The 13,833-nt window shown below is 35.1% G+C and overlaps 1 protein-coding gene across 1 annotated transcript in view; it reads right to left on the bottom strand.

Moving 5' to 3' along the window:
• Window positions 1–13,833, bottom strand: part of VWDE (von Willebrand factor D and EGF domains) — a 70,454-nt gene that overhangs the window by 38,712 nt on the left and 17,909 nt on the right. The window contains exons 4-9 of the mRNA XM_046020902.1: window positions 8,726–8,791; window positions 7,542–7,789; window positions 6,884–6,973; window positions 4,613–4,757; window positions 1,814–2,031; window positions 1,493–1,566 (exon numbers count right to left, since the gene is read on the bottom strand). Coding sequence (XP_045876858.1) covers window positions 1,493–1,566; window positions 1,814–2,031; window positions 4,613–4,757; window positions 6,884–6,973; window positions 7,542–7,789; window positions 8,726–8,791 — 841 coding nt within the window. The remainder of the gene's footprint in view (window positions 1–1,492; window positions 1,567–1,813; window positions 2,032–4,612; window positions 4,758–6,883; window positions 6,974–7,541; window positions 7,790–8,725; window positions 8,792–13,833) is intronic.

Here is a 13,833-nt window from a genome sequence, read left to right as displayed (position 1 = left end):
TGTGTTCAATTTATTTATACACATTCAATGTATTTTGATAGAAGAATGAAAAATCCATATATCTAATACCTTCATATTAGTTTATTTTATTTTTTTAAGATTTACTTATTTATTTGAGAGAGAGAGCATGCCCATGCATGTGGGAGGGGGAGAGGGAGAGAATCTCAAGTAGACTCCCCGCAGAGTGTGGAGCCCCATGCAAGTTGATCCCACCACCCTGAGATCAGGACCAAAGACCAAAGAAAGAGTTCGACGCTTGACCGACTGAGCCACCGAGACACCACTACTTTGCGTTAGTTTAGAGCACTGAATGAAACAAAGTAGTGATAAACACCTAATCTTATGACTTGTTTCTTCCTTTAGAGCCTTCTCCTCCCATCCCTGCTATAGTTTTCTTCATAGCACCCATGTTCCTCAGACACACTTTGCATTTTATTTATCAACTGTGCATATCTCTTTACCTATAGAGAAGTGAGCTGCATGAGAGCAGGAGATGTCTGTTTTAGGAACTGCCATACCCCCGCATTGAGAACAGGGTTTGTCATTTGTTGCACAATTAATCTTGTTGAATTATAACCAATGGAATTAATCCCCACTATGCTTTCTAGATGTTTTTCCACTAAAACGTCTAAGATTTTTATTGTGACCATAAAGGAATCTTGCATGTGGGATCAATTTCTACAACTTTTCAATAATTTCTCAAACTTTTTGATTATCATTTGCGATGGAGTTCTGTATTTATTCGCTCACACTGAATAATTTTTCTGACTATGATTACATTAAAATTTTTAAAAAGAATAAATTATCTTACCTTACATGATGAAGACAATTTTGACTCAACAAAAAGTTGTTCTTATAATTTTCTTTAGGGACATCTTAAAATCATATATTCCCCAGAACAGTATAACTGAGTTTAAATCCTCATATGCAGATATTAATAGCAAGATAGCTTAGATTACTTTTTGATCATTTTGTCCATTTTACTTGCATTCCAGGGGCAGATATCCAGGTATTCATGGTGGCTACAACAGTTTTCCCCTGAGTATCCTTGTCATGAAATAGAAATACTCAGTTTTTAAAAAAATTATAATGTATTCACCTAATCATCTCACCTAAACCTTAAGGATTATTTCAGCATCATGTGGAGATGCAATATAGTAAATATCTCTAGAGCTAAGAATTTAACCACTATTAAAGATAATGAAATCAAATTAAAATGACTATTTGTATTTGTAAGAATCTTCATTTTTACTAATTCAGCCTCATAACTATATTGTGTACTTATCAAGGGCCAAATTTTAAGGCAAAAAAACTCCACACAAATAAATTAGTATTTTGAAACAAGCCAGTGATATCCATACATGGCTTCCTGTCTAATCTTTCAGTGAATAGGACGAAGAAACAATAAAATAGGAAGGTGTTAAAAGAAAACAAAAGCAAAATCCAAAAGAACAAAAACTACTAAAAGAAAAAAAAACTTTCAGGAAATTACCTGCCATCAAATGTAATTATATGTGGGTCAGTAAATGAATAGCAGTAAGCAGTTGGGACATCCTTTACTTTGATCTTAAAAGCAAAGACATTTTTGGTAAATATTATCATTAATTATATTTAGTGATACACAATAAATTGCTTAGCAATCTCAATGACTTTGTCATTACTGTTTTTACTACAGTTATTGAAATTGACTCATTTAAAAATGGAAAAAGCTTATTAAACAATTTTGAAATGAAAAGTTACAAAATGTACTGATCAAATAAATATATCTTTTTTAAAGCTCCAACTGTAAAGGTATTTTTTGTAATTTGTCAACCTGGATGCTGTCTGGAATGTAGCTATTCCATAGGAAATCCTCATGCACTATAGGTTCCACTACAATGTTTGTCACTCTGTCTCCATCTCGAGAAAAATCTGTCACAGCAGTGTAGTACACCAAAGCATGGCTGCATGATCCGTTAGCACAGGACGATGTCCGGGGAAGGTCCACGTGACAGGAAGACAGCGCCAAATTTAAACCTCGCTGTTCTTTACCTATTTTGTGAAAAAAATACATTGACTTTTTTTTAAAGGAAATATATCAATCAAAGCACATAACAACTTGATTAACATGGAACACTGAATTGAGAGATTATTCCTCTTTTCTCTTATTTAAAAATATAGTTGTAATTTTGTCTAAATAAAAACAAAGCTACTGAGCCCTACCTAATCTTTACAATGAATTAATCAACTTCAATATATACATATATATGTACATACACAGTACTATTTTCAATAATGCTATAAATCCATATGTACCTGCATAAAATTCAAAAGCAGTATAGAAAATGTATTGTGTTTCTATAAGAAAAATCATGATTCCACCACCAAGAAACATAATGTGATGTTCTTTCTGCCTAAGAATTGTGCCTTCAGTCCTGATATGTCGGTGACATTTCACAGGGTTTGTACTCATGTCCTATCCATTGTTGAGTGATAGCAACGGCTGTTGGTATAGATGATTATTGGATCATCATCTTAAAAACAGAAATGCTAACAGAAATTAAGTAATTCCACATCGGTAATAAACTCTATTCCTTTTCGTCTCCCAAATGTCCCTATATATTCAGAACCTTGAGATGCTCCCTTTCCTATGGAACAAAGAACAAAAATAATAACTTAGAAAGAAAATGGTAAGAGAGGAGGAAAAAAGGAACTTCTGGAATGTACAACTAAATAAAAAAGATAGATTGCTCCAAAAACTGGCAAAAACAGAAGTTTGCTCTCATATCTTATTAATGATTACAAAATCCTTTTGAGATCCAGAAAAAAGCAGCAGTTATTAAAAGATTTCTATCTTCTTTTCTTCCACATATAATTTTAAGGTATAAAATTATATTGGTCTGATATAGAACACTGTACTGGACTACAAATTCCTGATAAAGGAAAAAAAAAGTTCTTCTTCATGCATTTTCCCCCCTAGAAATACGTACGTACTATTCCTATACACATAAAAATTAACAAAAGCATCTAAACTCTTAGCCAGATCCCTAAGGTGATCATGGAATACATCTGGCTTGGATATAGCCCCTGACATCATTTCCTCAGTCTATGGTGTGAGGGCCAAGTATTGTTCTCTCTAAGCCTATAATAAAGCAGCATAGTCATTGTAGAAATACATTAGGAGAGACCAACTTGTTCTCTATGGAAGTAGATACAGTTAAAAAAGATAAGGTGAGACATATCCAAAATGAAATCCAGAAATTCTTCTCCAGAAAAAAAGGAAATTATTTTTAATTGACAGATAATAGGAACATGCAAACTTTGAAAATGTAGAAATATTATAATGCTTGTCTTGTTGAAAGAATTGAGAGCACAAAAATATAATTCAAAGTAAACTTGCAACTGGAGAAAATCTTTGGCTAACATGATTGGAAAATACCAGTAACATCTTCCTCTTCCTATTCGTTCCCATAAACTGTAGCAAAATTTACAAAATATGCTTTTCACAGGTTGTCTGAAGTAGAATTATGTTAAATGGTGTGAGAGAAGGTTTAATTTCATATTTCTCTGCTGAATTTCAAAATACAGTGCTGCTTATGGTGCTCCCAGAAATCTAAATATGTAGCAGGGTATGACCTCAGCCCGTTTATTGTCAACTGTCTGGAGACAGCCTCTCTCGATGCCTCTTTTCTATTTTCATATCCATCTCTTTACTTGGTGCAGCATTCATTCCCATCAGACTCTCTTTTTATCCTTTCATTTCTCTGGTTTAATTTGGTGTAATACAGTGCTCGCTTTGGCAGCACATATAATTTGGTGTAATACAGACATGAAGACCTAGATATACTGTATTTGGTGTATTTATTACATAACATTTTATGTCCTATGGTGAAAAGGTGTATAAACAGAATCTCTCTTAAAAGTTACATTCTAATTTATGTATCTCTTATGTGCTTTGGTCTCTATATTAGAGTCTTGGAGGGAGAAACAGAATCTAATCAACCCAATGATTGCTATAAATGGTTTTCCTCTCATACTCTCTCATGTTCATGGGAGAATTTCACCTTTCTCTATAGGCTGTGACAGTGACATACATGCAGCCATGCATCCTGCAATCTATATAATTAGTATTTTAAATAGAATTTTAAAACAAAAGATTTCAAACACAAGCTTGCATTAGGGAGAGAGAAGTAAAGAATGCATTAGGAGATTCATGTTGCCTAAGTTGGAACTCATGTTGGCATAAGTTCCCTATCACACCTCCCTATTTCGGGATATTTGGAAATTCTTCAAGAGCAGTTTGTCCCTCCATCTCCGAAAACAAAGCAAAGAAAAAAAAATTAAGTGGTAGGAGGGAAAGAATGATAAGAGGAGGAGCAGCTCATTACTGGGCTTGTTGATTGGTTTTAACAAAAGCTTCCAGGCCAGGAGGGATAAATGAGAACTGTAACACAGATTGTTTCGACAGTCATAATAATGGCCCAGAAGTATTAATATGAGTGAGCCATAACTTGATTTAAACACACAACATAACTAATTACATGTACACACTCCAGTGACTTTTTCTAGAAGAAAAAAAAAGCATTAATTATCTGAAATCTAATAATAAAATTAAGTGAATTTAATATATTACCTTGATCAACAGTTTTCAGTTTTAATGAGATTTTGCACTGCTGGCCAAGCTCACTGGGTTCAGAACAAATGACAGGAACTGTGCTCTCTATCTTCAACTGATATTCTTTCCCATCTTCTGATATAGTGCTTAACTCTGGGTGTAACTGGCAAAAGAAAGCATGCAGAGCAGTCATGTCAAAACAGAATTTATTCCTAAGATGAAATTCTGCAAGAGCATTTTTCTTGACAGCTTGTATTTTGCTAAATAAGCTAGAAGTAATAACTGAAGCCCTGGAATTTTTTAATTAAACAAGATCAATTAAAACCAAACCCTTAAAAACACTGGCAACACGTGCAATTTCTGGATTGCTGCAAGCTGAACCATAATCTGGTTCCCCAACACGTTAGGCAGCCTGGTACTGCCTTAGTGATTCTGGTTCTGGGATGGGCACTGGAGAATGGAGGAGACAACGATGCCTATATTCTTCCATTGCTTTGTCAACGTTTACTGACTCACCAAGGTAAAAGTGTATTTATTCTTAGGGACTAATAATATCATTCCTAACATAAATTAAAAATGTAAGGTGTTTTTTTTTTCAAACTCCTATTTAAATTCTAGTTAGTTAACATACAGTGCAATAGTAGTTTCAGGAGTAGAATTTAGTGATTCACCACTTACATATAACACCCAGTGCTCATCATAAGTGCCCTCTTTAATATCCATCACCCACTTGGCCCACTCCCTGCCCACCTTGCTCTATCAACACTCAGTTTGTTCTCTATCATTAAGAGTCTCTTATGGGGTGTCTCAGTCAGTTAAGCATAGTCAGTTAAGAGTCTGACTTCGACTCAGGTCATGATTCCAGGGTCTTGGGATCAAGCCCTGCACTGGGCTCCCAGGTCAGTGGGGAGTCTGCTTCTCCCTCTCCCTCTGCCTGCCTCTCTGCTTGCTTGTGCACTCATTCCTTCTCTCTCAAATAAATAAATAAAATCCTAATTTAAAAAAAAAAGTCTCTTATGGTTTATTTCCCTCTCTCTCTTCCCCCCTCCCATATTTCATGTTTTGTTTCTTAAATTCCACACATGAATGAAATCATATGGTATTTGTTTTTCTCCAACTTTTTTGGCTCAGCATAATATACTCTAGCTCCATCCACATTGCTGCAAATAGAAATCTATGTATTTTTTAATATATAAATCAAAATACTATTATCACTTTAAATATCTCAACCATCAGCTTCTTTCACCGCCTCTGTTTTCCTCAGTTGGATTACTGAGTACTGAAAATCTAGGACCGGTCCTATTCAGTTCATAGGCCAGTCCTTTTGTGAGCCAGCAAGCTTTTAATCCATCTTGGTTCCTGGCTAGCTCTCCAAACAGATGCGTCTTAGCACCACATTTTCTCCCTGTTAGCCTAATCAGAAACATTTTCTGGCGGTGGACTGCTGAACCCTGATGTTGTCTGCTGAGTGTTCACCAATGGAGATCCAAAGATTCTGTGCTCCAAGGTCTGAGCTCTGCTCTCCCTCCACTGTAATTATGCTGTTCTGACAACATGGTTACTCTTCTCCCTCCTCTCTCTGGTCCCTGTTGTGTATAAGTGGACATTCTCCAGGAACAGGTTCTGCCCTGGTTCTGAGTGTTAGTTTCACAATCTATCGATCATCCCATCTTGTTCCCGAACTGGAGCTGAATCCAGGCCAAACTCCAGCGCCGCGGCTGAGACTCAGAGGATATTCGGTGCTTGCCTGCCTAGACCTCCTGATACTGTCCCATTCCTTCCACTCCTTCTGGATTCCCTGTCATGCCTGCTCATCTGCTGCAAAAGCTCTCCTGTTCTTGGACGCCCGTGCTACCAGCAGTGACCACAGATACTGCCTCCTTTAATGAGGCCCCTCATCACAGTTCATAGTGCACAGATTCCTGGGTCAATTCTATTCCAGTCAGAGGCTTCAGTACCATACCTCACCCTGTCTTCCAAAATGCGTGATAACTAAATATCAATACTCTAACTTTTAGTTACATGATGGAATGAATTATGGGAATAAAACTTTTTATTCTAATTTGAGCTCCTTCTGAAAAAATGCAAATATATTCCAATTTTTGTTCATTAACAGGGGCCCTCAAACACCATTGTGCATTACAATCATTTGGGTTACTTTTCAAAAATACAGATTCTGGGATCTCAATAGTCAGTGATGAAGTCCTGGAACCAGCATCCACAGATCACAGTATGGAAAACACAGTGATAGAGAAATAATCTTTCTGATCCACTCCCATGGCTACATACCTTAATGCCTGCAAAAAATTCTTGGCTTTCGATGGCGAAACTTTGTACATGTGGTTTCTCCAATAAAAAGACGGAAGCACTACAGAATACCTACGAATACAATTAACAAATAATCATTTAGCAATAAAATTATGGAGAAAATATGTGTAAACTACTATAATTAAGTACTTTGGGTTGATAGTGCAAACAAGATAATAAGAAATGACATAATTTTAAAACTTGCTTGAAAACTGGGAAAAAGTCCATCATTTTAAAATATTAGCTATTCAAAACCTCAACATAAAGTGTTGTAGACGTTGTGTTTTAAGATATATTTAAAAGTAGATAATAAGTGATATCATCATTAAAAAATGAAAACATTTTTCTAGAACAAAAATTATCATTTTAAAACCAGAATGAGACATGAAGTTATATGGGTTCATTGACAATTCAGCCAACTGCAACAGTGGATCTTCACATGTAGTCACTAAAATTATTGACTCATCCAATTATCACTGGAGTTGGCATGATTGCAAAGGAAAAAAAGAAAAAGAAAAACAATAGTACTTTATATTCGGAGGCCAAAAGTATGTTTAGGATGTGTTATATTTAATAAAATCCATTTTGAAAATTAACACATCATGAAAAGAAAAGAAAATCCAATTGTTTGTGAACATACCCTATCTCCAAGCCTGAGATTTATGCCATCCAGTTCTAAAAGAGAGGATGCCTGAACTGTGGTCTCTTGCTTCAGCTCTTCTTTCATTTCTTGGGAAGAAAGCCTAGACCAAGTTATGAGAAATCCCACTGAGGTGTTTGTAGAGGAAACCTCAAAAGCACACCTACAAAAAAGCCTGGATCCAATCAGCTCCACCACAACTTCGGGCCTTTCTGGGGGTGGTGGTGGCAATGAGGCAGACAGCTGACCTGATGGGAGAAAATGCATCATCTGAAGTCGGGAATCTTAAAGAACAGAAACTTGGTGATGGGGAAAACTCATGGAGACTAACTCAGGGATTTATATTAGGAAAAGGAAGATAGCACTTAGAGAAATAATTATTCTCTAGCAATCAGCAAAGTTGCATGTTCTTATTTTGATCCATAATCACAGAAATACTGACAGCAGAGAAATTATCAGCTCAAGTTTATATTAATGCATGTTGGATGTGTCTACTCTCAAAGAGTCTAGCTCTTGGACATAAAAGTAATTTACCTCCTTTAAAGCAATTTCTGAAAGATTTCCTTTTCTAAGACAGAACAAACAAAAAAAATAAGATCTTTTTACATTATAATTTCTCACTTAAAAAAGTCATTATAATGTAAATTTAAATGACTCACTGTTTTACTCTTATCATTTACTCTTACAATTCAACCCATCATTACTCTGGGTTGAAAGAGCTGCTCATCACAAGAGTGATTATACTGCTCAGTGAAATATATCAAGTGTTAAAAAATAGTCTTAGTCTTTTCTTTTTTTCTGATGTTAAAAATGTTTGAAGTTTTCTCTAGGAATTTAGGAAGACTATGCAGTTTCTATCTCTGGTCATTTGCAAAATGAAATTTTGGGATCTAAGGTGTTTTGACTTCAGGCACCTGGGTGGCTCAGTCAGTTAAGCATCTGCCTTCGGTTCAGGTCATGATCCCAGGGTCCTGGGATGGAGTCCCACACTGAGCTCCTTGCTTAGCAAGGAGTCTGCTTCCCTGTCTCCCTCTATCCCACACCCCTGCTCTGGTGTGTGCTCTCTCTCTCTCACTAGCTCTCTCTCTCAAATAGTATAATTAACATCTAAAGTAAGTTACAGAACATAAAAACCCACTGAAATTGTTAGTTTATAAATAATTATTTAAAAATATGGTACTTACGAACACAGAGACCTCCAATTTCAATTTCATCAGGATGACATGGGTGTAATTTTGCATCAGAAATAGCTGAAAAAGTTTCAAATTTGTATCCTTATTCAGTTGAGCATAAAGATATAAATACATAAATATCTGAAAAGACTATTCTTTGGAGAAGTATGTTTTAATACAGACCTAGACTTAATAGTTCTCTTTTTTAATAATAATTTTTCCCTTTTCAAGATGAAATTAAATGGAGATAATTTATAATCATATTTTAAAACAACCACAGCTTTCGTATCTTCTTTTCTAAATTTTAGTCTACATTATTAAATAACAAAACTACAATTTCCATAAATTTATATGAGAGGTGGTTTGAACTGCTTCCATGTAACTTGCCTCCCCTCTAACCATGTGTAGGATTACAGAAATGAGTCAGCAGCTATCATGGTAATAACTATAACTACAACTATATAATAATTCTCAATGCCAAACTCAGTTAATTGGGACAAGGGTAACTACCTGAACAAAGATAGGCTCATCATATTGCTTCTTGGAAGAATTTAGAATTTGAACCTAGAGACAGGAGTTGAAAGCTGGGTCAAGTCACTGATGAAGCTCTACAGGAATGTCTACAGACTCTTACTGCCAGCATCATGGGAGCTGTTCTATTGTCCATACCTTCTGAGGCCTTCTTATTTAACTCTTTCTTGGATTCAATGACAGATCCTAAAATTGTTACAGTTCATCATTCTTAAACACTCTTTTTACTTGTTTTCTGTTACTTGCAACTCAAACTAATATTCATTGTGAGTTATTTTTTATTTGCATTTTGATCATTTTATTTGTATATAGAAACCCAATTTGTTGAAACTTGTCCTTAAGAACTGACTGTGTTCCTGTGTTGAAATCAGTTAACTGTGTTGATTTATTTCTAGACTCTATAAAGACTCTATAAATCAACTGTGTTGATTTATTTCTAGACTCTATACTTTTCCATCCATCTATTTGTCTATCTTGATGCAAATATAATACTCTGTAGATTACTGTAACTTTAGAATATGTCTAAAAGTTAGCATAAATTGTCCAGTTCTTTTCCTTATCACTGTAGTTGTGGATATTGATATCTTGTATTTCTTTAAAAATTTTAGGATTAATTTTTCAATGTCCACAAAAAAGCTTGCTGAGACATTGATCGGGATTGTTTTAGAGCTATAAATAATTCCAAGAAGAACTGATTTCTCTTTTTTTTTAAAGATTTTATTTATTTATTTGACAGGCAGAGATCACAAGTAGGCAGAGAGGCAGGCAGAGAGAGAGAGAAAGAGAGAGAGGAGGAAGCAGGCTCCCTGCTGAGCAAAGAGCCCAATGTGGGGCTCGATCCCAGGATCCTGAGATCATGACCTGAGCTGAAGGCAGAGGCTTTAACCCACTGAGCTACCCAGGTGCCCCAAGAACTGATTTCTTAACATTGAATCATTGTTCCATAAACATGGTTTATCTCTCCATTATTTTAAGTTTCCCAATTTCTCTTAGCAAAGTTTTACTGTTCTTACTTAATAGGTCTTATACATCTTTCTCCATATTTATTCCTAAGTATTCCATATACTTAGTACTATAATTGGTATTTTTAGATGAAATTTTTGCTGGTATATAAAGAAATACATATAACTTTTATATGTTTATCTTTTTATTCAGTATCTCTGTTTGCTAGCTCTAGTAGTTTTTTGTAGATTCCATTGGATGTTTTCTAAACAGACGATATCATCTGTATTTATATTCATGAGTGATATTGTTTCATAGTTTTCTTGTAATGTGTGTCTACTCATAGTGTCAGAGTAATGTGGGCCGTAGAGAAGTCTTGTAGTTCCTACTACTCATTTTTCTGGAAAAGTTGTGTAAAATTAGTATTATTTCCTCCTTTATTATTAGGAAGAATTCCCAAACCATCTGGGCCAGGGTTTTTCATTTGTCTATGGGATAGATTTTAACTAGAAATATAATTTGTTTAATAAATATAGGGCCATTGGAGCACCTGGGTGGCTCAGTGGGTTAAAGCCACTGCCTTCAGCTCAGGTCATGATCCCAGAGTCCTGGGATCGAGCCCCGCATCGGGCTCTCTGTTCTGTGGAAAGCCTGCTTCCTCCTCTCTCTCTGCCTGCCTCTCTGCCTACTTGTGATCTCTGTCTGTCAAATAAATAAATAAAATCTTAAAAAAATAAAATAAAATAAATATAGGGCCATTGAAATGATCTTTTTTGAGTGAGCTCTAGTTATCTTTGCATTTCAACAAATTTGTCTACTTCATTTAAGTTGTCAAATATACTGGAAGTTATTCGTAATTCTTCTTTATTCTTTTAATATTCATAGAGTCTGTACTTGTATTATCTCTCTTATCCTGATATTGGAAATTTCTGTCTTATCATTTTGTACTGATTGAATTGGCTAGAGAATTATTAATTTTATAGAATTTCTCAAAGAACTAGCTTTTGATTATCTTAAGTTTTTTGTTTTGTGTATTATTTCATTGATTTTCACTCTGGTCATTATTTCCTTCCTGCATAATTTGGGTCTCATTTGTGCTGCTGCTTCTAATTTCTTAACTATGAACTGATGGTTGCCTGGGTGGCTCAGTTGTTAAGTATCTGCCTTTGGCTAAAGTCATGATCCCAGGGTCCTGGGATCGAGCCCCACATGGGGCTCCCATGGGAGCCCTCTCCCACTTCCCCTGCTTGTGTTCCCTCTCTCACTGTCTTTCTCTAAGATAAATAAATCTTAACTATAAGCTGAGGGTTTTTTTATTTGTAAACTTTGTTTTAACTGTATATTTAGTGGGTTTTTTTTTTTTTTTTTACTAACATCAAACTTTTCCTAATATTCTAATTTCCTTACTTTAGGGTCTAGAATGTAATCTATCTTGATAATGCTTCCTGTGCATTGTAAAGAATGTGGGCTACTCAATCATTTGTGGAATCTTCTCTAAATGTCCTTTAGATTAAGTTGGTTGATAGAGTTTTCTAGTCTCCTCCATTTTTTTGTTTCTATGTGCTCAATTATCAACTGATGGGTGCTAATCTCCAACATGAACTATAGATTTGTCTATTTCTTGTTGAAGTTCTGTAAGTTTTGCTTCATGTAGTTTGAATTCCATTATTAGATACATAAATCTTTAGAATTCTTTTGTCTTGTTCAATTGACCCTTCTTCTTTAGGAAATGACCCTTGTTATTCTAGGTAATATCTTTTGCTCAATAATTTACTTTTCTAATATTAACATTACTACTCTAGATTTCTTGTGATTTGTGGCACTTAAGTATACTTTTTCTATCCTTATATCTTCAACCTCATCTTTATATTTAAAATGGGTTCTTCTGGGGAGCCTGTAGTAGGTTGTTTTTATTATCCCATCTGAAAATTTCTGACTTTCAATTGGGGTGTTTAGACCCTACATATTTCTTTTTAATTTTATTTATTTATTTGTCAGAGAGAGAGAGCACAAGCAGGGGTAGTGGCAGGCAGAGGGAGAAGCAGACTCCCTGCTGAGCAGGACCCTGGGATCATGACCCGAGCCAAAGGCAGACGTTAGACTGATTGAATCACCAATCCCCCAATGAATTCTTAATAATTATATATAAGTCTTTTTGTTTGCATGGTATTGATAAGTATAATCTTGAATTAACGTTTCTTATTTGGCTTCTAGAAAGTGCAGATAAATTGTGTGAAAATTATATACAGGTTCTAAAAAACAAAACACAGTCATGAGAATATATTATTAAAGTGAAATATTTTTCTTTAATTTTTGCTTTCATTAATTTTTGTTTTCACTTTTTAAACTAAATATGACTGACTGATTGTTGCCTATTCAATTGCCCATTAGCTGGGAGCAGAAGTTTGTCTGAGTAAAAAAGTACGTTTCACAAACTGCCCCTTGAAAACAGAGATAAGCCAAAGAGTTCTTCTAAAGTAGCTGTCATGGGCGCCTGGGTGGCTCAGTGGGTTAAGCCGCTGCCTTCGGCTCGGGTCATGATCTCAGGGTCCTGAGATCGAGTCCGCATCGGGCTCTCTGCTCAGCAGGGAGCCTGCTTCTCTCTCTCTCTCTGCCTGCCTCTCTGTCTACTTGTGATCTCTCTCTGTCAAATAAATAAATAAATAAAATCTTTAAAAAAAAAAATGCCCTTTATAAAGTAGCTGTCATAAGACTTCTTCCAAATCAACTCTTTAGTGCTTGCTTCGGCAGCACATATACAAATCAACTCTTTAAAGGGAAGTGTTTCAGTTAGCACATGCCCTCTTTCCACCCTTACGGCTTCCCATTTTATCTTGTCTAAAATGCACATAAAGGCTGAAACTGGACCTTCATCCCCTCACTGTGAAGGAAAAGCAAAAGCCTAGAGACTCACAGAGTCCTCAGCCTGACATTATAACATGGCCAAACCACCATCAACTAGGAACATCTGCTTCAGATTCTTGGTAAGCAAGAAAAAGAGACACAACGCAGACTAAGTGACTCATTTTTGTTTGCTATCCATGAAGTCTAAATATTCTAGTCTAAATAGTATTTTAAGGTAAGCTTTTTTTTTAATTGGCACATCAGAGAGGATCATTCATGTGTTCATCTGATTAATAACTTAACACACAATGAGTAAAAAATAACAATCTTCTCCCCAAAATTCTCTTTAATTAAAACCAGCAGCAGGACTTGAATATGGAGAATAAGAGATGTAATTCTCCAATATTCAAGCTTGAAAAATTGAATGGGTGGAAATGGCATCTACAGGAATTTTTTTTTAAGTTTTAAGGGTATGTTATAAAAATGCAAATTTCATGTATTTTGTTTATAAATTCAATGTAAATAGTATTTCTGATGACTTGATTGTTTTTATTTTATGATATTCTCTGGTATGAAAGTTTTGTTTTCATTTTTAACAGTAATCAATATTTCTTAAAATAATGTAGGCATATTATTGGGTTTTTTTTTCCCATTGAAACACCTACACAATTTTTCACAAATACTTGGCAATATTATTTGAAATTTTATAAAAATTAACTATTTTTAATGACACAAATATTGAAAAATACTTAAAAGACATTTTCCAAAATCTCTCAACTTGGCCACTCATTGAAACGGGTGCA

The sequence above is a fragment of the Meles meles genome, chromosome 10 (assembly GCF_922984935.1).
Source record: "Meles meles chromosome 10, mMelMel3.1 paternal haplotype, whole genome shotgun sequence".
Taxonomy (NCBI): domain Eukaryota; kingdom Metazoa; phylum Chordata; class Mammalia; order Carnivora; family Mustelidae; genus Meles; species Meles meles.
This window is presented reverse-complemented; position numbering and strand designations above follow the sequence as displayed.